At 49.0% G+C, this 20,078-nt stretch overlaps 2 protein-coding genes across 4 annotated transcripts; both read left to right on the top strand.

Moving 5' to 3' along the window:
- Positions 1-10,713: 10,713 nt before the first annotated feature.
- Positions 10,714-15,690, top strand: MYL6B (myosin light chain 6B). The gene is made up of 9 exons (XM_004429234.3): positions 10,714-11,094; positions 11,310-11,536; positions 12,847-13,087; positions 13,871-13,898; positions 14,120-14,263; positions 14,482-14,655; positions 15,186-15,263; positions 15,418-15,455; positions 15,591-15,690. The coding sequence occupies exons 3-8, from the start codon at positions 12,893-12,895 to the stop codon at positions 15,444-15,446; spliced, it is 648 nt and encodes a 215-aa protein (XP_004429291.1). The 5' UTR covers positions 10,714-11,094; positions 11,310-11,536; positions 12,847-12,892; the 3' UTR covers positions 15,447-15,455; positions 15,591-15,690.
- A 256-nt stretch (positions 15,691-15,946) lies between these two features.
- MYL6 (myosin light chain 6) lies at positions 15,947-19,433 on the top strand. Of its 3 annotated transcripts, none has more exons than XM_004429238.3 (6): positions 15,947-16,048; positions 16,312-16,339; positions 17,207-17,350; positions 17,574-17,747; positions 17,842-17,919; positions 19,241-19,433. In XM_004429238.3, exons 1-6 carry the CDS (start codon positions 16,046-16,048, stop codon positions 19,267-19,269), a joined length of 456 nt encoding a protein of 151 aa, XP_004429295.1. In that variant the 5' UTR covers positions 15,947-16,045; the 3' UTR covers positions 19,270-19,433. The 3 variants fall into 3 exon arrangements, with proteins under 3 accessions (XP_004429295.1, XP_014642091.1, XP_004429292.1); XM_014786605.2 differs by lacking the exon at positions 15,947-16,048 and adding an exon at positions 18,481-18,524 and having other exon boundaries at positions 16,157-16,339; XM_004429235.3 differs by lacking the exon at positions 15,947-16,048 and having other exon boundaries at positions 16,162-16,339.
- The last annotated feature ends 645 nt before the right edge of the window (positions 19,434-20,078 follow it).

Here is a 20,078-nt window from a genome sequence, read left to right as displayed (position 1 = left end):
TAACCAAGGAGTGAAAAACCTGTACACTGGAAACTAAAGACATTAATGAAATAAATTGAAGAAGACACAAATAAATGGAAAGATATTCCATGCTCATGGGTTAGAACAATTAATATTGTTAAATTGTCCATACTACCCAAGACAATCTACACGTTCAATGCAATCCCTATCAAAATTTCAATGGCATTTTTCACAGAAATAGAACAAACAAAACTAAAATTTGTATGGAACCACAAATAACCACAAATAGCCAAATCTTGAGAAAGAAGAACAAAGCTGGAGGGATCGTGCTCCCTGATTTCAAACTGTATTACACAGCTATAGTAATCAAAACATTATGGTATTAGCATAGACACAGACACATAAATCAAATGCAACATAACAGAGAGCCCAGAAATAAACCCACACATATATGGTTAATTAATTTACAACAAAGGAGCCAAGAACATACAATGGGGAAAGGACAGTCTCGTCAATAAATGGTGTTGGGAAACCGGATCATTATTTTACACCATACACAAAAATTAACAAAATGAAAAGACTGCGAAAAAAATTGGCAAATCATACATCTGAAAAGGGGTTAATATCCAAATCATATAAAGAGGGGCCGGCCCAGTGGCGTAGTGGTTAAGTTTGTACACGCTCTGCTTTGGCGGCCCAGGGTTCGCAGGTTTAGATCTTGGGCATGGACCTACACATCACTCGTCAAGTCATACTGTGGCAGCATCCCACATACAAAATAGAGGAAGATTGGCACAGATGTTAGCTCAGTGACAATCTTCCTCAGGCAAAAAGAGGAAGATTGGCAACAGATGTTCGCTCAGGGACAATCTTCCTCACCAAAAACAAAACAAAACAAAACAAAACATATAAAAAACTCATACAATTCAATAGCAAAAAAAAAAAAAAAATCCGATTAAAAAATGGGCAGAAGATCTGAATAGACATTTTTCCAAAGACCTACGGATAGCCAACAGTACATGAAAAGATGCTCAACATCACTAGTCATCATATGAATGCAAACAAAAACTGTGAGATATCACCTCACAACTGTTAGAATGGCTATTATCAAAAAGACAAGACGAGGGGCCAGCCGGGTGGCGCAAGCTGTTAAGTGCGCGTGCTCCGCTGCGGTGGCCCAGGGTTCACCGGTTTGGATCCTGGGCACGCACCAACGCACTGCTTGGCAAGCCATGCTGTGGCGGTGTCCCATATAAAGTGGAGGAAGATGGGCACGGATGTTAGCCCAGGGCCAGTCTTCCTCAGCAAAAAAAGAGGAGGATTGGCGGATGTTAGCACCGGGCTGATCTCCTCACAAAAAAAAAAAAAAAGACAAGATGGGCCCGCTTGGCAGCGTAGTGGCTGAGTCTGGCACACTCTGCTTCGGTGGCCTGGGTTCATAGGTTCAGATCCGGGGCACAGACCTACACCGCTCATCAAGCCATGCTGTGGTGGCAACCCACATACAAAATAGGGGAAGATGGGTACAGATGTTAGCTCAGGGCCAATCTTCCTCAAGCAAAAAAGAGGGAGATTGGCAACAGGTGTTAGCTCAGGGCCACTCTTCCTCACCAAAAAAAAAAAAAAAGAAAACAAGAAATAACAAGTGTTGGCAGGATGTGGAGAAAGGGGAATCCTTGTGCACTGTTGGTGAAAATGTAATTTGGTGCAGCCACTATGGAAAACAGTATAGAGATTCCTCGAAAAAATAAAAATAGAACTACCATATGACCCAGCAATTCCACTTCTGGGTATTTATCCGAAGAAAATGAAATCGCTAACCTGAAAAGATATATGTACCCTTACGTTCATTGCATTATTTACAATAGGCAAGATATGGAAACAGCATAAGTGTCCATCAATGTATGAATGGGTAAACAAAATGTGGTATATATATACACTGGAATATTATTCAGCCACAAAAAAGAATGAAATCTTGCCTTTTGCAACAACATGGATGGACCTTGAGGGCATTATGCTAAGTGAAATAAGTCAGACAGAGAAAGACAAGTACTATATGATCTCATTTGTATGTGGAATCTAAAGAAACAGAAACAAAACAATAAAACCCAAGCTCATAGATACAGAGAACAGACTAGCGGTTGCCAGAGGCAGGGGATGGGCAAAATGGGTAAAGGGAGTCAAAAGGTACAAACTTGCAGTTATAAAATAAATAAGTCATGGGGATGTAATGTGCAGCATGGTGACTACAACGCTGTATTCAAGAAGTTGCTAAGAGAGTAGATCTTAAAAGTTCTCACCACAAGAAAAAAAATTTTATAATTATGTAAGGTGACAGATGTTAACTAGATTTATTGTGGTGATCATTTCATAAGGTATACAAATATTGCATCATTATGTTGTACAACTGAAACTAATGTTATATGTCAATTACACCTTAATTAAAATTTTTAAAAAATTAAAAAATTAAAGGAAAAAATATGAGACGATATCCATACATATTTAATAAAAATACAAGCTAAAATTTTTTTAAAAGCCCTTATTCACTTCATGGATCATGTCAGTTTAATTAGTAATCAGAACCTACTGTGGTCGCAGCCACCAAGAATGTTGGTTCCGTTGAGGGTGGTCAAGGGACCTGTGTGACGTAGCTGCTGTTGAGTTTCCGGGGAGACTCATTTGCAGTCAGTGATGAAGTCTGTTATCCATCCATCATCTGCTGACCATTATCATCTCATGGGCTTTCCAGGGGGAGGAGTCCTAAACCTGGTGAACCCGGAAGCTCTGTGCCACAGCACAGGCTCGCAGAGTGTCTCAGTGGCATGTTGAGCCACACCCAAAAAGGCTTCAGGCCCACCTGATGGGCAGATAAATGAAAAATATTTTATACCCATTCAGATCTGCCTACCTTGAATTCTGCTCCTTCTGCGACCCTTCCTGGAATGCGAGCCGCAGCAGCTGTGCTCCACCTGTTCCAACTACCCCACGAAAGGAGAGTGCGAGGGAGGAAGAGTGAAGAACTTTACACAGGGTCACTGCAATAGGAACTTGGAGATTTCTTAACGGTCTCAGGGGGGCTTTATCATCTTCTCTGGAAGAATATAAACCTTAGGATGCTATCCACTGGGAGGAGAGGAAAGACTCAGGGGAAAGGACTAAACTCAGTTCCACAAGGAGTTGTCAAAATTCACCTTGTTAGCAAAAGCTGAATTTAAACTCCATGCCATCCACTAACTCAGCTCCTATCTTTTCAGTAACTCCTTTGTACTCATTGCTGGTTCTTCTGCCATCTCTACTTCCTTCCCATCAACTTAAGAGGATCCCAAGCATTAGCCATGAGCAAGTCATCTCAGTCACCCTCCCCTCAACCCAGAAACTTAAGGGGGGAAAACTCCAAAAACACACGGCAGAGGAATTTATATTTCTAGGGTCTCTCATCTAATTATCCGATTCTGGGCATGTAGCTGTTCTGTTCTAGCCAACTTCAGATAATACAACCAGGGATCTTGCAATATGTGATTTTAAGAAGCACTCTTGACCCAGTTCATCACTTCAGTGGAGCACGCACACTTAACCGCTACGCCTCAGGGCCAGCCCCTAGTTCATCACTTCAAGTAATTACATTTTCGGAAAACTAAAGGACGTGGCACAAATTCTCCCAGCCTGAAGGGCCCCTATTCTGTCCCAGTCTTTTCCAGTTAAGGATACATAAGGGAGAAGGTACTGATCTACATATTAAATGCAAGATGAGACACAATTCAGTATACTGTTGCACTTATATACAAAGATGAGACAAACTAAGGGTCATTAATCACAGGAATTAAACAAATGTACTTCTGTTGTTTCTCAAACAGCTGGCCTTCGACACTGACACACACATGGCGCCTCTGTCTTCCAGAGAAAGGCAGATACAGTTGCATACGGTAGACTGTCACTGATGTATACAAATACTACCCTCTTGGAATGTGGCTTTATTGGCCCAAATGACATGCTGTAGCTAACTGGGTGTGGCAACACAGTCGTCTACCCAACAGCCATTTCCCCCCTTCCCTACATACAGAACCCCAGGGCATTCCTGGTGGCAGTGTGCCAGCCCCAAGGGATTAATCACGATCCTCTTTGCTGGATACTCACTTTCCCAGCCTCTCCTGCAACTCAGGGTGGCTCTGTCACTCAGCTCTGGTCAACAAGATATAAGAGGAAGTCAGCTGGGGACTGGTACAGCAATAGAAGAAAGCCCTCACTGCCCGCTTCACTTCCCACAGGAAGCGGGCAGTGAGGGCTTGGGTCATTAGTGGGAGAATGTGATGCCTGGAACTGCAGCAGCCTTTAAGGCCATGAGGTGACTAACATAAGGAGGAAAAGCTAACATGATTACAGGAATACACATTTTATAAATTTGGGTCATATTATAACCTTCTTGTTTCACTTAACACATAAGAAGCCATTTTTACACTTTATTAAATATTCTTTGAAAATATAATTTATATGGGCCGGCCCCATGGCTTAGCGTTAGGTGCGCGCGCTCCGCTGCTGGCAGCCCGGGTTCGGATCCCGGGCGCGCACTGACGCACCGCTTCTCCTGCCATGCTGAGGCCGCGTCCCACATACAGCAACTAAAAGGATGTGCAGCTATGACATACAACTATCTACTGGGGCTTTGGGGGAACAAAATAAATAAATAAAATCTTTTAAAAAAAAAAAGAAAATATAATTTATAATGGTTGTGTATAATTCCATGGAATGACTGTACCATAGTTTATTTAACTGATTTTCTATTGTCAGAAATGAAGGTAGTTCCCAAGGTTTTGCTATTCACTGTGGGAACATAAACAAAAATATTTATATACATTTCAAATTATTTCCTTAGGGAAAGTAGAATTGCTGGGTCAACGTCTGTACTTTTATGACTTTTAATACTTTCTTCCCAACTGCATTCTAAGATTACATGAATTTTCTACACTCCCACCAGCATTACACAAAAATGTATTTTCTTGTATTCTCTCCTGGATATTATAATTTAAAAAAATTCTTGCCAACTGATGGGCAAAATTTTACCTACTTGTATGGATTTTTCTGCCTCTTCCCTCACTGTCAGATTACCAACCGTCCTTTCTTGGTGCTGTCAGTAAGCCTTCTCTCTAGCAGCAGTCCCCTCCACCTGTTAATTTTCTTTTCTAATGTTGAGCTGGAGTCCAGATAAGACTTGTGGAGCATTGCGCTAGGTAGGTACGACTGACATGTAATGGTAATGCTGCCATAAAGAACTAAAAACTAATCTGACACCAAAAGCAAAAACAAACAAGTGGGATTACATCAAACTAAAAAGCTTCTGCACAGCAAAGGAAACCATCAACAAAGTGAAAAGGCAACCTACTGAATGGGAGAAAGTATTTGCAAATCATTTATCTGATAAAGGGTTAATATTCAAAATTAAGAACTCATACACTCAATAGCAAAAAAAAAAAAAAAATCCTATTAACAAATGGGCAGAAGATTTTTGAACATTTTCCCAAAGACATACAGATGGCCAACAGGTACATGAAGAGAGGCTCAACATTATTATTATTTAACAGCATTACTTACAATAGCCAAGATATGGAAACAACCTAAGTGTCCATCGACAGATGAATGGATAAAGAAAATGTGGTATAGACATACAATGGAATATTGTTTAGCCATAAAAAAGAAGGAAGTCTTGGGGCCGGCCCAGTGGCACAAGCAGTTAAGTGTGTGTGCTCTGCTGCGGCAGCCCGGGGTTCACCAGTTCGGATCCCGGGCGTGCACCGATGTGCTGCTTGTCAGGCCATGCTGTGGCGGCGTCCCATATAAAGTAGAGGAAGCTGGGCATGGGCTAGGGCCAGTCTTCTTCAGCAAAAAAGAGGAGGATTGGTATCGGATGTTACCATTTGTGTCAACATGGATGGACCTTGAGGGCATTATGCTAAGTGAAATAAGTCAGACAGAGAAAGACAAGTACTGTATGATCTCACTTGTATGTGGAATCTAAAAAAATCTACAGGAAACAAACTGGTGGTTATCAGAGTGAGGAGGGGTTGGGAAGGTGGGCAAAATAGGTGAAGGGGATTAAGAGGTACAATCTTGCAGTTATAAAATAAATAAGTCACGAGATGTAATGTACAACACAGGGAATACACTGTATAGTCAATAATATTGTAATAACTTTGTAGGGTGACAGATGGTAAGTAGACTTATTGTGGTGATCATTTCGTAATGTATATAAATATCGAATCACTATGATATACACCTGCAATTAATAGGATATTGTATGTCAATTATACTTCAATAAAAAAGTTATCACAAGGAAAAAAATTTTTTTGTAACTATGTATGGTGATGGATGTTAACTAGACTTACAGTGGTGATCATTTCAAAATGTATACAAATATCAAATCATATTGTACACCTAAAACTAATATAATGTTATATGTCGATCATAACGCAATAGAAAAAAAGAACTAAAAACCTACGAAGGAGGAGGGTGATATGCAAGTAGAGTAACTATAACACCTAACCGAACACAAGGAAGGGACAAAGAATAAAGGGGCTAAAAGAGGAGCTGCAGTGCCCTGACACAATCTCTGCTCCCTCCCCCTGCAACCTTTCCCCTGTGCTGGCTGCAAACCTAGTTCTAGGTAACTCCCACCTACTCTACCCCTGTAATTCTTTATCTTTATTTACACAGAGCTCACTCTGGTCTCCCCTGAAGCCTGGCTCACCTCCCGAGAGACCTCATTCACCTGGAGCACCCTCCAGGGGAGAGTGCTCCCTTTCCTGAACCCCATATATTTACACGGGGAAGTAGGGTCCACATTCTCTTTGCACCCCAATGCTGCTCCCCGTTGTTGTTCTCAGAGCAATAAAAATCTCAGCTCCTTTGGAGATGATGCCAATCTGACATACTGTCTCCACCTTCTCTCATCTCCGTCATTCACTAAATATAGTCACTCAATATTTACTGAAGGGTGTGGCACCCCGAAAACTGCTATCCTCCTGGCATCTTGTCACTCAATAACTAGTCCCATAGTTCCTCATTGTGGTGGACATTGTTGGTTTCCTCTCCGTGTCCTCTCCACTCCTTTCCTTTTGGATCGACTCCAATCCACCTCCAATGACAGGGACACACCCTGTCCAAGCCAATCAGGGCATGATATTTCCCTGGTCATAGTGATTATCAAGGGTGGATGGGCATTTTTCTAAGTTGATCTAGTCAGAGTGAAGTCCAGAAATTGATTCCAACGGTCAAGAGAAACTCGCTCTCTTCCTCTCATGGTATAAGGGAGTGATAGCTGGAACTGTCACAGCTAAGCTATATCTTGTTCCAGGAGGGGAACCCAGGGAAGACGCTAACAGGTGGAGGACAGTGCCAAGAGAACTAGAGAACTGATCCCTTTGTTATGTTGGCAACTTCTGGATCAAAATGAACCTAAAACCCACCCTACCTCTTTTTTTTTTTTTTTTTGTGAGGAAGACTAGCCCTGAGCTAACATCTGATGCCAATCCTCCTCTTTTTTGCTGAGGAAGATTGGCCCTGGGCTAACATCCGTGCCCATCTTCCTCTACTTTATACGGGACGCCGCCACAGCATGGCTTAACAAGCGGTGCGTCGGTGCACGCCCAGGATCCAAACCTGCGAACCCCAGGCGGCTGAAGCGGAGCTCACGCGCTTACCCGGTGTGCCAACGGGCCGGCCTCTGCACCCTACCTCTTGACTTTTCAATTACATAAGCCAACAAATCTTCTTTACTGTCTAGCCAGTTTTAGTCAGATTTTTCCTACTTGCAATTGAAAGAACCCTAAGGGACATTCTCCTCAAATCCAATGCCCTTCCCCTCACTACCCTTTCAACCATTCACTCCCATGACCACTCATCCTGGTTTCTGTCTTCCTTTATATCCTTTGATATTTTAATCTCAAATGCACTCTTTTCTCCAACTACAACTCTGAGATCTTCATCTCACTTCTTCAACCTCATTGAGATGCCAGCCTCTTAGTGACTTTCCATATTCTCTCAATCTAACAGGCCACTTCTATACTCACTCCTCTATTTGGCCTGGACCACAAACCCTTTTACTCAGACTCTCAACTCCCTCGCTCCCATGTCCATCCATCATCCCTACTCTACAAATCTCCAACCCATTACCATTGCAGCTGCCTCTTTTCTCTAGCTCAATTGTCCAAGCAGCCAACTACTGCTGGAAGAAGGAAATCACTACTTTGTGGACTGGTGCCATTACAAATTCATGATCTCCCATCGCAACCATCCTCCACGCTGCTCAGCAAGTTCACGTGCAGACCAGAGTAGGCGCTCAGTAAATGTCAAATCAGTTTTTGTGACTGGGTCCCCAGTAAGCTGTCTCCCATTTTTCACAGCACCTATTTCAAACCTTCGCTACCTTCTCAAGTCACCTCCTCCTACTTCTTCTCTTAGCAAATCAAATCACCTCACCTTCTACTTCAGGGTAAAAATAAGAGTTCAATACATGGGAACCCCCTCAGTCTCTTGAATCTTCAACCTATCTCCCTATCGACTTACTAGTTTCAGAGTCCATCCTTGACTCTTCCCGTTCACCCAGACAGCCATTCACTCTAGACATGTGAGTGCCTAGTACATGCCAGGCACTGTGCTCTGCCTGGCCCTGGAAACAGCGTGGGTTGGTGGGGAGAGGGGGCAGAGACATAAAAGACAGAGGCAACAAACCTGAGCAAAGAGGACACAGGACACCTTTGAAGATCTGAAAGCTAGTAGGTGTGGCTGGTACAGAGGTGTGGCTCGTCCAGGCAAGGAGTGTTTGAAACTGCTGGCTTTTGTGGGCCAATCTAAAGAATTAGTCTTTATCAAAACACAAGGAAGGATTTTAAGTAGGGACGTGACATGATCAAATGTACATTTTGAAAAGATCACTCCTTTTATTAAAGCTGTGGTTACCTATGTTTGTTAACCTATGTTTGTTAGTTTATTCTCTGTGCTTTCCAGGAGGCTAAAAATATTTCAAATAGATTCCCAGGCCCTAACACAGACCTAGAGTCAGAATCTCTGGGGGCAGAGTCTGGAAGTCTGTCTGCTTCTCCAGGAGATTCTGAAGAACAGCTAAGACTGAGAACCACTGTTTCAGAACATTACAAAAATGAAACTAGCATTACTCACCACAAAATATATTCTTCTGTTTCTATCTTGTATCTATATAGGCCTATAAAAATGGGACTTGGAAAGGACTTTGTAAACTACCTGTGTATCATAAAACATCCTCCTTATCCTCCCTCTTCTTTCTATATGGGTTACCACCAGTAACACTCTCCGGTCAAAATGCCAGAGGACTGAAGACATCTTTCCTAACAAATTTTTTCCTATTTACTTAGGAAATAGTGTTCTCTCTACCTAAACTATTATCCATTTTAACATGTTAGCTAGTGTTTAAAGAGCTAGTTAAGCTGTATTGGGTGAGCCCATAATTATTCAAGCTACTGAAGATCTACAGGGCTGTATAATTCCAAAAATTGTTCTCTTAGGCTTTTAATGTACACATTTTCTTTTTCTTTTAAAGATGTGCCCCTCCTAATTATTTTATATTGAGACTAATATTAGAATAAATATGCAATCCCTAAGAACATACAAGTCACATACTAAGAGGGGGAAGGAAGAGAGGAGAAACAGGCATTTGTTGCAGAAAATCCACATACACGATGTATTAATCACCTATGCTCAGTTAACATGGTGTTCAGTCCAGTGTGAATTATTTACTATTAAAATAAAGAGACAGTACAAAAGATGAAGGACAGTCCTCCAACCCACGTTTGCCAAAGGTCTTCATCTTTTCTCCTTGCACTACTTCTCTCCGAAGCAGACAAAAATGCTAGAAAGTCAGATGACGCCATAACCACTTCTACTTGGCAAAGTGCCACAAGTGCGCTCTGGCTAGAGGAAAAGCAGAGGCAAAAAATCAGATAAACCACATCTTCGAAATCAACTTTTGTGGAAGTGATGAAAGACACAAAAAGTCATTTGTGATGTGGCCCTTCTCCAAACAGTCCTGTAACCAAACACTTAGGAGAAATGTATTCCTTCTTGCTCTCCATCTCTTCACGCCTAGTGATCCTTGATGGATGTAAAATGGGGAAAATACCAACTACCTCACATGTTGGGAAGACCAAAATAAATTTATTTAACACCTATATACCACTTACTCTGTGCCAGGCCCACTTTGTTTTACAAGTATTAACACGTCTAATCCTCTCCACAGGCCTGTGAGGTAGGTACTATTACCTTTATTTTACAGATGGGGAAACTGAGGCACAGAAAAATAACTAAACTTGCTGGAGGTTTCCAGCAAACATCTGGCAGAAGCTGGATTAGAATTGAAGCAGGCAGGTCTGAGCCCCACTCGAGCACCACTGGGCTGCCTCTCTGAGATGACTTAGCCCTCCAGGCAGCCCCTGCTCTGGGGAGGCCTCCGGGATGGTTGCTGATGACCGCCTGTTCATCATCACTGTTATTTCTGTTTTACGACCCATTTCTACTCTTCGGAGAAGCTTTCTCCAGCCAGGGAACATCACTTACTGCTCCCTGACTCAGAGTAGCCCTTTTTTCCCTCATGCCTCACCCTCCTGACCCCCCGCGGGTTTCCCACCCTGATCCAATGCCTGCGCCCCACCCCTCCCCGCCCCCCGTGAAGCCTCAGCCTCCAGCAGGAGAGTCACCGCCAGGGCGTTTCCTGATCCAGATCGTGCAGGTGGGCCTGGCTGGGCTGGTTCCCTCCTAGCACAGAGGAGACCCCTGGTAAACGTCTGGGGGAATGGGAGGTCCAAAGAAGTCTCAGAGTGAAAGGCTGGTGAGCCCAGCCCTCTGTTCCAACGAGACCTGTGAGGACTGGACGAGGTGGCTGGCGCACGTGTGGCCGCAGTATGGAGAAGCTTCCACTTGGAGAGAGTGGGGCAGGTGATCGGGCTTAATTCCAAATCTTAACATTTACTTCAACGACCAGCTCAATTAAAAAAAAATAAAAACAACTTTGGAGTCACTGTTCCAAGTCAGACAGCAACTCAACGGCCTCTGTTCTCCCTCCACCAAACCGCAAGAGGAAGCTAAAGAGACGGCACCACTCTCCCCGGGGCAGTAAGTGCTTCCTTCTATCTGACCTCTATCCGGCCTGCTGCAGCTGCAGCTTCAGTCTTTCCCCTGGTTCTGAGTTCTCTCACCAGTGGATGCAAGAAAATATCCCCGCCCACACTAAACGGGGAACTCGGGGCCAAGCAACGGAGACACCCTGAAGGGCCGCGCGCGGTTTCAGGGTGAGGGGTGGGGATTGTAAATCGCTCATTGCCTTTCAGTTCCAGGACAAGAACCGCGCCCGAAAGAGCCTGAGTCACCAACCGGCGCCACCGGCCGGTAGCCACAGCCCCGGCTTCCGCTTGGAGCTGGAGAGCGGCGTTTCCCGTGAGCCCGCGGGCGCGCGGGAACTACGACTCCCGGCATGCTCCGAGGCCGCCGGAGTTAACCCTTCAGGGCCCGCGGCCGCCCTGCGCCCCGCCTCCGCCCCTTACCTGGACCCTGCAGGGTGAGTTTTAGGGAGCTGGGGAGGGACTCTTTCCTTAATTTAAGACTTAGGGGTGTGTGTGTGTGTGTGTGTGTGTGTGTGTGTGTGTGTGTGTGTGTGTGTGTGATGTACTCTCGGCGGGAGAGATGACTCTGATTTTCCTAAAATGGGACAATTTGCAGTAATGAGATTCAGACGCTTTTTTGCGGGTGGGAGACCCAGCATCAACTCTCTGAACCCCAGGGCCTAGGTAGAATCACGGCTGTCTTCCTCAGAATGCTATTTAAATCCTCTCCTTCTCTCCCTCCCCCCAACAAAAGTAGCCAGCAACCCCTCCCCTCTGCCAAAGGCCCCCACTCCGACCCTTCCCCAGCGCCCCAGTGAGGTTTGTTACCTGGCAACCAAGTCAGGGTTTTTGTTATCCCTCTGACTGGGGGATGAGTACTCATGGAGCCCATGGAACCTCCCACATCCTTTTGGATTAGAGGTTTTAGAATTTAGGCCGTTCGCCTCTCAGAGCCTGCACTTCCCCCCCAGGTGTCACCACGGAGTCCCTGCAGGTTCAGCAGGCACCCTGCCTTTGTCCGACTTGAATGACCACGGGCCTGTGGAAAAGGGTTCCTTCCCTGGGAGTATGGGTGGTGGGGGTTAAGCCGGATCCAACCTTTGCCCCCACCCCCACCCCTAAAACAACACTGGGCACAGGAGACAATGGGGGGGTCACACTCGTCTTTCTATTATTATTCTTTCTCTGTTGTGCATAGTTCCAGTCCTGGGCTGGGAGGGAGGGGGACAGGGACTATAAGTGGTCAGCTACCCCCGCTCCTCATCTATGGTCAGAGGGGAATGGAGGGGCTGCTTGTTTTTTTCATGTTTCACTGCTCCCAGACCCCACTTTAACAATCCCAGTTCACAAGGCCCCTCTCCCTGCCTCCACCATGAAGAGTCTAAGGCTGCTAGCAAAAAAGGGCTACTCTGAGTCAGGGAGTTGAGAGCCTGGCATGCCTGGATCCCCTTCTTTGCTTCACCTCTGTCTCAGTGTCTGTCAGTGGCAAGCATCCTATCCTCACCCCAGAGGTGAACTCCCCCATTCCAGGCAGTCTCTGGCTTCCTCTCCTTCCCCCCAAAGGGGCCATTGTTCTGGCCAGCATTTGGGGCGGGGTGGACAGAAGGGAGAAGACCTTGGGACAGGAGTCCTGAACCACAGGAGGCCAGGGGAGTGAGGGCAGGCCAGCATATCTCTCCTCTTATCTCACCCTTCCCACCGCCAACTGGCTCCCTGCCCCTGCCCCCGCCCCTTGACATCCCAGACTCCCTGGCTATTTAAACAGAGATGGGTGCCCCGATCGGCACACTGTCCTTTGGCCACTGGACATCATGCCTCCCAAGAAGGATATTCCTGTGAAGAAACCAGCAGGGCCCGCTGTCTCCAAGCCTGCTCCCAAACCAGCAGCAGTAGGGGCCCCTACAGCCAAGCCCAAGCCTGAGCCAGAGCCAGCTGTCCCTCTACCTGTGCCTCCTCCGGCCCCTCCGAAAATCCTGGAGCCCCCCATCGATCTCTCCAAAATAGTGGTGAGTCCCCTGAAAGTGAGGAAAGAATTTGGAGGGGGTAGTACAATGGTGGGATACAGCCTAGGGGATTAGGGGGTATCTAGAAGGTAGGGAATCAGTGAGTGCTAGGGATGAGACTGGGGGTTCCTCTTAGTCCCCCATTTGGAAGCATCCACGCTTGTGATTCTGCTATTGTCTTTGTTGTTCTCCCCCGTCTAACACATGTGTGTGTACGTGTATACACACACACACACACACACACACACTCTCTCTCTCTCTCTCTCTCTCTCTCTCTCTCTCTCTCTCTCTCTCACTGACCCCCTTGCTGGAGGCAAGGACTGTGAGATGGGGAACATCTGGGTTCTGAGGACAGTTTCAAGGTGAAGGGAGGGAGCTGCTGCCTGTGCCTGGCTGACTGTTCAACTCTAAAGGCCACAGCTCTGAACCCCAGGAGGGAAGGCTGAAGAGGACAGATTTGTTAGACAATCACAGCTGGGGGCCAGGGGTAAATTTAGCCTTTGTTCAGCCCCCAGTTATGTGAGGGATGCAGGACTCAGGGCAGTGGAGGGAGGGGAACAGGTGGCATGGGATTAACCCTGTTCCCAGGAAACCCTCCCCCCTATAATTCCTCCTCTTGGGATTCTCCCAAAGTCCAGAGCTGGGAATGGGACTGAAGTGGCTGGGCTTCCAGCCTGGTCCCTTTGGGCCCCTCCCCAGAAGTGGCTGCCAGTTGGTTGGGAGGAGTGCAGGAGAGGGATTGAACGAGCCCTGTCATCCCTCCTCACCTGTTCCTTTTTTCCACAGATCGAGTTTAACAAGGACCAGCTGGAGGGTGAGGAGATGCTGGTCCCCTGCACCCACTGTCCAGTTCCAAGCCCCCCGGTCAGATCCCCTTTCTTGTCCCCTAGCTCCAGTCCCGACCTTGAAACCTCCCACACTGGTCTTCTTTGTGTCCCCTTTTCTTCCCAGCTCCAGCACACAGTTTCTGAACCTCCTTTCTGTCTGGGGGTGATGGGAACCCCTGGTCAACACTGACCTCTCCTTATACTTCAGAGTTCAAAGAGGCCTTTGAGCTGTATGACCGAGTAGGGGACGGCAAGATCCAGTTCAGCCAGTGTGGGGACGTGATGAGGGCCCTGGGCCAGAATCCCACCAACGCCGAGGTGCTCAGGGTCATGGGGTACCCCAAGAGTGATGGTGAGGGAACAATGCGGGTTTTCAGTGTGGTGGTGGAACTGAGGGATGTTGCTAAGGTGACAGAGGATGCTGGGTGGGTCTCAGGATTTCAAAAACTGTCAAACACAGGGGCAGAAAAACATCCTGAATGTTGAACAGGATGAGAGCCTTTGGGAAGGATGGGAGCTGGGACCTAGGTGACACCACAGTGACCTCTCCCTTGCCTCTCTAACCTCCAGAGCTGAAGTCCCGGCGTGTGGACTTTGAGACTTTCCTGCCCATGCTCCAGGCAGTGGCCAAGAACCCGGACCAGGGCACATACCAGGACTACCTGGAGGGCCTTCGGGTGTTTGACAAAGAAGGAGACGGCAAAGTCATGGGAGCAGAGCTCAGACATGTCCTCACCACCCTGGGTGAGGCAGGGACCAGAACTCCTGTGGGGTGGAGAGGAGGGGGCGGACCATAAAGAAGGTTAGCCAAGTAGGCAGAGCCAGGGAGGGATTACTGTCCTGCAGGTCGTGGGCAGGAGACTGAGAAGGTCAGAGCCAGGGGGGCAGAATCTGAAGGGCTTCCTCCTGCAGAGGCTAAAGTGAGAGGGGATGCAGATGCCTCCCAACGGGCAGAGGAAAGGGGATGAGGTGGGAGACCCGAGCTTCTGTTTTGGAAGGAGGTGTTTGTACTCTGTGATCTGGTACCACTCAACCCTCTGGAATTCAGTTTCCTTGTCTGTCAAAGCTTTCACCAGGTGCTAATGCAGGTGAAATGGAAAGGAGATGCAGGAACGCTTTCCTGGCGTTACCATTACAAGGAGAGGATGCCTTTGGGGTCTGTTGCTTTGGGAAGGTCTGCAGGGTGGGAGAAGAAGAGGTACCACCCAGAAGAGCATGGCCTGGCTTGGTGAGGGAGGGGAGGCCGGGGTTAAAACGCTGTGTCTGGGGTTTAGGAGAGAGGATGACTGAAGACGAAGTGGAGTCTGTTCTGGCAGGACATGAGGACATCAATGGCTGCATCAACTATGAAGGTGATGGGCCAGAGGAGCAGAAGGGACCGGGGAGGAGGGGAGGCAGGAGGCTCGCGGTATGTGGGTGGGGGCACCCTGGGGCCTGGATTGCCTAAAGTCAGATGGATTACCCAAGGGCCTGCTTCTGAAGCCCCCTTGCCTCCTCTCTCTGCAGCCTTCCTGAAGCACATCCTAAGCGTCTGAGCTCTACAGGTAGGGCCATCCTACTCCGCCTAGAGAGGCAGCTCCCTTCCCTTCCCTCAGTCAGGCTGGAAGAGCAGGGAAGTGCGTTTTCAGCCCTGCTGCGCGCGAGCGCCAGGGCTTGGCACCTTTCATTTCTTTCCACAGATGCTGTGGGCCGGACACCGGGCCCCCCGCAGGCGGAAGCACGTTCCTGCCACTAGGAGGCCCCCTATTGTTTCAAAATAAAGAGATGGTTCCTCCCTTGGCCTCCGACTGTTGCTTTTCTCAGCGGTGGGGGGGAGGGAGTGGGGGAGGGGTCTCCTCTCCCTAGGCCGATATCCTCAAATCTCCCTGCTGCTCGGAGCAGCAGATTCCTTGCGCCCCACCCCAGCTCCTGCGGTTTCCGTGCCCCAGGTGGGGCTCTTCTGGAGAAATGGGCACCAGCGGGCCCCGCCCACAGCATTACTAACGTAGCAGCGTCATCTGCATAAGCTCAGACCAGGATTCCTATTGGCTGGGCCAGCCGAGGGTGACGTCATTGGGACGTACTAAGACGAGGGTTGGGCCTGGAGTCGGAGCCATTACTGCAGGAAAAGGTCCCGCAGCGCTTGGCGGTCAAGATGGTGGGGCCCGGGGCCGGGAGGATAAGCGGGATTTGGGGCGAAAAGGCGGGAAGCCGGGGGTAGGGAGCAAGGAGATGGCAGACGGTAGAGGGCAAAGGGAACCTGAGGGCCTGGAAGGTTGGAAGTGGGGTTGGAAAGTCTGGGGTCCTGTCCTGTTGGGAAGCGAGCCCCCAGCATGGAACAGGAGTTTGTGGTTCAGAGTTTGTGGGACTGGGATAGAAGCTTAGGGATAGATGCTGACCGCTCCCCTCTTCTCTGAGCAGTGTGACTTCACGGAGGACCAGACCGCAGGTAAGTAGTAATATCTGACTCCTATCGAAGTCTCGCTTAGGGAGAGAGACACTCCCTCTAGCACCTCTAACCCCAATCTGTCATCTCTTCAGCACCCCCAAGGGAGTGCCTCCTGGATTCCCTTCTGCTTTCTGGATCCTCCATTTTCTTTTCTCACTCTTTCTTCCTCCCTCCCCTTCCACTCTAGATCTGAGCCCCAAGCACTGGGTGAGTTTTAGGTGGTGTGGGTGTGTGAAACAACTCGGTCACCTACTGCCTGCTGTGTGTGGGGTTTGGGGACGGTGATTAAGCTGCCTGCGCTCCTTTGTCCCTTAATCAGCTATTTCTGCTTCTTCTATCATCCTGTGATAATTCTCCCCCTCCCCCCGCTTGGAATTGTGAAGACTGTAAAAAGCAGTAACCTGGTGTTTTGTGAAAATGGGAACGGGGAGTTTGCTGAGGATACTTCTTTATAGCTGTACTGTGTGAAAGGTCTCTCTCTGTACAGGACGGGTGGGAAGTGGCAGACTAGGATGACCCCAGTCCCGGGCTGCTGCTCCCACTTCCTTATAAGGACAGGACTCAGACTGGGCGGTGGCAAATTCCTGCCCAGAGTAGCGTAGTGAGGAGGCTGGGCAGGCTTGCTGCCGGCAGAGGGGGTGTGTAAATGGATGTTACCACTCTGCCAAGTGGGGAGAGGGCTGTCTTTATGTGGGACACCTGAGTTGGAAGGAAGGGACACTGGATCCCTCTTAGTGGACTTGGGTGTACATTGGTATCAATATCTGGTTTCGTCAGCATGATCAAAGTTGAATGGGCAGCGGGGGCTGTGAGGGAGGGTTTGAGTTAACCCCATCAGCCCCATGCTGATGTTTTCTGAATCCTCAGAGTTCAAGGAGGCCTTCCAGCTGTTTGACCGAACGGGGGATGGCAAGATCCTGTACAGCCAGTGTGGGGACGTGATGAGGGCCCTGGGCCAGAACCCCACCAACGCCGAGGTGCTCAAGGTCCTGGGGAACCCCAAGAGTGATGGTGAGGGTCATCAAGAACAAATCTTCAGTGTGGTAGGGAGCCCCCAGTTTTTCAGCTAAGAGCTTCCCTCCATCTTCATAGGCCCTGAGCTCCAGCAGGTCTTGACTAGCAAATCGCACGGATATCCCCTGCTGAGAGTGGGAGCCACTGTTCAGCTGCGATCCCCGTAGTCTCTGTGGTCCTGAGACCGCGTGTGACTTTCCTCTCACCTCCTTTATGGCAGAGATGAATGTGAAGGTGCTGGACTTTGAGCACTTCCTGCCCATGCTGCAGACCGTGGCCAAGAACAAGGACCAGGGCACCTACGAGGACTATGTCGAAGGCCTTCGGGTGTTTGACAAGGAAGGGAACGGCACCGTCATGGGTGCTGAAATCCGGCATGTTCTTGTCACCCTGGGTAAGGCTCTGCCCTTGCTCCTTGAGCTGAGGTGCCACCTGATACACCTCACCTGTCACCGAATTCCCAAAATGCTCTTTCTTCCCCTCTGCAGGCGAGAAGATGACAGAGGAAGAAGTAGAGATGCTGGTGGCAGGGCACGAGGACAGCAATGGTTGTATCAATTATGAAGGTGAGGGATGAATTGGGGCTCTCGTGGAGGAAGCAGCCATACAGAGCAGGTCAAGCACAGCATTTGTGGTCTTCCCTGTTCCTAGACTTGGGATCCAAAAAGTGCCAGGAGGATGGGGCCGGCCCTGTGGCGTAGCGGTTAAGTGCACGCCCTCCGCTGCTGGCAGCCTGGGTTCGGATCCCAGGTGCACACCGCTTGTCAGGCCATGCTGGTCAGGCCATGCTGTGGCGGTGTCCCATATAAAGTAGAGGAAGACGGGCACAGATGTTAGCTCAGAGCCGGTCTTCCTCGGCAAAAAGAGGAGGATTGGCATAGATGTTAGCTCAGGGCTGATATTCCTCACACACAAAAAAAGTGCCAGGAGGCAAGGGGCAGGGCCCGGCCCAGCCCAGGAGTGGGAGGCCAGGGGGCTCTGACAGGAAAGGAAGGAGTAATGTGGTGGGAGAAGGGCAGAGAAGGAATGGGAAATAAAAGAAATGGAAGGTCTATCGCCCACCGCCTGAGCCCTTCACCCCACGTCTGTGTCTTGTCTTCACCATTAATGTCTCTTCCTTCCTGCAGCGTTTGTGAGGCATATCCTGTCGGGGTGACGGCCCGTGGGGCGGGTACGGCTCCTCCCAGCCTCCCCTCTCTCGTTGGCCTCCCCTCCTTGTTGGCCTCCCCAGTGTTTCTTGCAGCCTTTGCTCTCTAGCCTTTTCCCCTGCTACCATTGACTTCCCCCTGGCATGTTTCTGCATGGAGCTGACTGGGGAGGGGAGGGGGTTCCTCAAAGAGGAAGACAGCCTGGGGGTGTGGTACCTCCTTCTTTCTTAGAATGGGCTCTGAGGTTTGGCTTATAGGGCCCTGGGTGCTGGTGTCTGGGAACTCGCACCAGCCTGTCTCCGTCTTGCTTCAGGGTGGTCCCTTGGCCCTGGAGCACGGGTGGTTGGCATAGCAAGTGGGTTGCCTGCCTCATTGTGCTGCTGTAGCTGAAGTCTTTCCTCTTTCCTTCTGCTGGGCAGCTTGAAGGTACCCTAACCCAGAACTCTGTCCTCTCCTCCCGCCAATGGCTGACAGTAGCTAGAGGTGTAGTTGAGAACTTTTCTGCCTCTGCTGTGTTCCTGCTGCTCAGGGTGGGGTGGGGGACTAACAGCTGATGGGAGGGGGGCTGGGGGCCGAGAGAACTGGTCAGACTCAAGGTGGCTCCTCTGCAAACCGACCCCAAGGTTGATTGCTGTGGGCACGTTCCTTCCTGTGCCACCTTCGTGGTCTTGTGGTCTCCTGGCCCCTGGTGACCCCTCCCCTTGGCCCTGCTCCCGGTTCACCCCTCTCCTTTCCACAGAGCTCGTCCGCATGGTGCTGAATGGCTGAGGACAGTGCCAGTGTGCCCCGTGCCCGTGCCTTCCCACGTGAGATTGCGTATGTAGCCTGAAGGTTTCCTAGTTCTCCTGTCACGGCACCTTTCCCAGCTGGTCTCTCTTGGATGATGTTTGCCGTCAGCATTCACCAAATAAACTTGCTCTCTGTGCCCTAAATGTGCTTCTGCTTTCCTTCTTGAGCAAGGTGAAAGGGTAGGTGAGGCAGTCCAGGGTCAGTGGACCAGAGGTTGGGGACCACTGGAGAAGGGCCTGCAGGAGCCATCTTTGCCTCACTTAAGAAATGCTGGCCCCATTCATTGATGCTACAAAAGCTATTGCTTGGGGGATTAGGGAAGCCATAAATCCCTGTAGGACCAAGGCTGGCCACCCTTGGTCCATCTCCTATTAGGCTGAGTGCTCTCCCAACCCTCACCCTCCCAAGCACTGCAGGCCTTTTGTGGGGAAGCCCAGGGAGTGTTTGTTTATTGGGGCTAAAGCTAGGCCATATTAGCACTGCTTGCGCCTGTCTGTCCCCTCGGCAGAGCTAGGGGCCAATAATAACAGGAGGTGAGATGCCTGCCTCCTCCCCACCTAATAAGGGAAGGAATGAAGCCACTACTTCGGAAAGGATATACAAAATCCCCAGGTTGTGAGGATGTCCTTCCAAGTCTGAAATAGCTATTTTTAGGGCAGGTAAGAGCCTCTGCCCAGCTCCTGCATAGTGCACAGTCCTGACAGCTGTGCTGCCTGTAGCGTTTTGTGGAGAGACACCCAGTGTCTGTCTGGGTCTGGCGCATGCAGAGTGCCTCTTCAGCCCGGGTA

Source organism: Ceratotherium simum, chromosome 17, assembly GCF_057802395.1.
Source record: "Ceratotherium simum simum isolate JZ-2026a chromosome 17, ASM5780239v1, whole genome shotgun sequence".
NCBI lineage: Eukaryota > Metazoa > Chordata > Mammalia > Perissodactyla > Rhinocerotidae > Ceratotherium > Ceratotherium simum.
Note: the sequence above shows the minus strand (reverse complement) of the source record. Positions and strands in the feature narration are given on the sequence as shown.

What these genes read in the sequence shown, in the direction of transcription:
- MYL6B (XM_004429234.3), top strand. Translation starts at nt 12,893, where the DNA reads ATGCCTCCCAAGAAGGATATTCCTGTGAAGAAACCAGCAGGGCCCGCT. An exon ending in TCGATCTCTCCAAAATAGTG is followed by an intron (nt 13,088 to 13,870) that starts GTGAGTCCCCTG and finishes TTTTTTCCACAG; the next exon opens with ATCGAGTTTAACAAGGACCA. An exon ending in TAACAAGGACCAGCTGGAGG is followed by an intron (nt 13,899 to 14,119) that starts GTGAGGAGATGC and finishes CTTATACTTCAG; the next exon opens with AGTTCAAAGAGGCCTTTGAG.
- MYL6 (XM_014786605.2), top strand. Translation starts at nt 16,282, where the DNA reads ATGCTGACCGCTCCCCTCTTCTCTGAGCAGTGTGACTTCACGGAGGAC. An exon ending in CACGGAGGACCAGACCGCAG is followed by an intron (nt 16,340 to 17,206) that starts GTAAGTAGTAAT and finishes CTGAATCCTCAG; the next exon opens with AGTTCAAGGAGGCCTTCCAG. An exon ending in TGGTTGTATCAATTATGAAG is followed by an intron (nt 17,920 to 18,480) that starts GTGAGGGATGAA and finishes TCCTTCCTGCAG; the next exon opens with CGTTTGTGAGGCATATCCTG.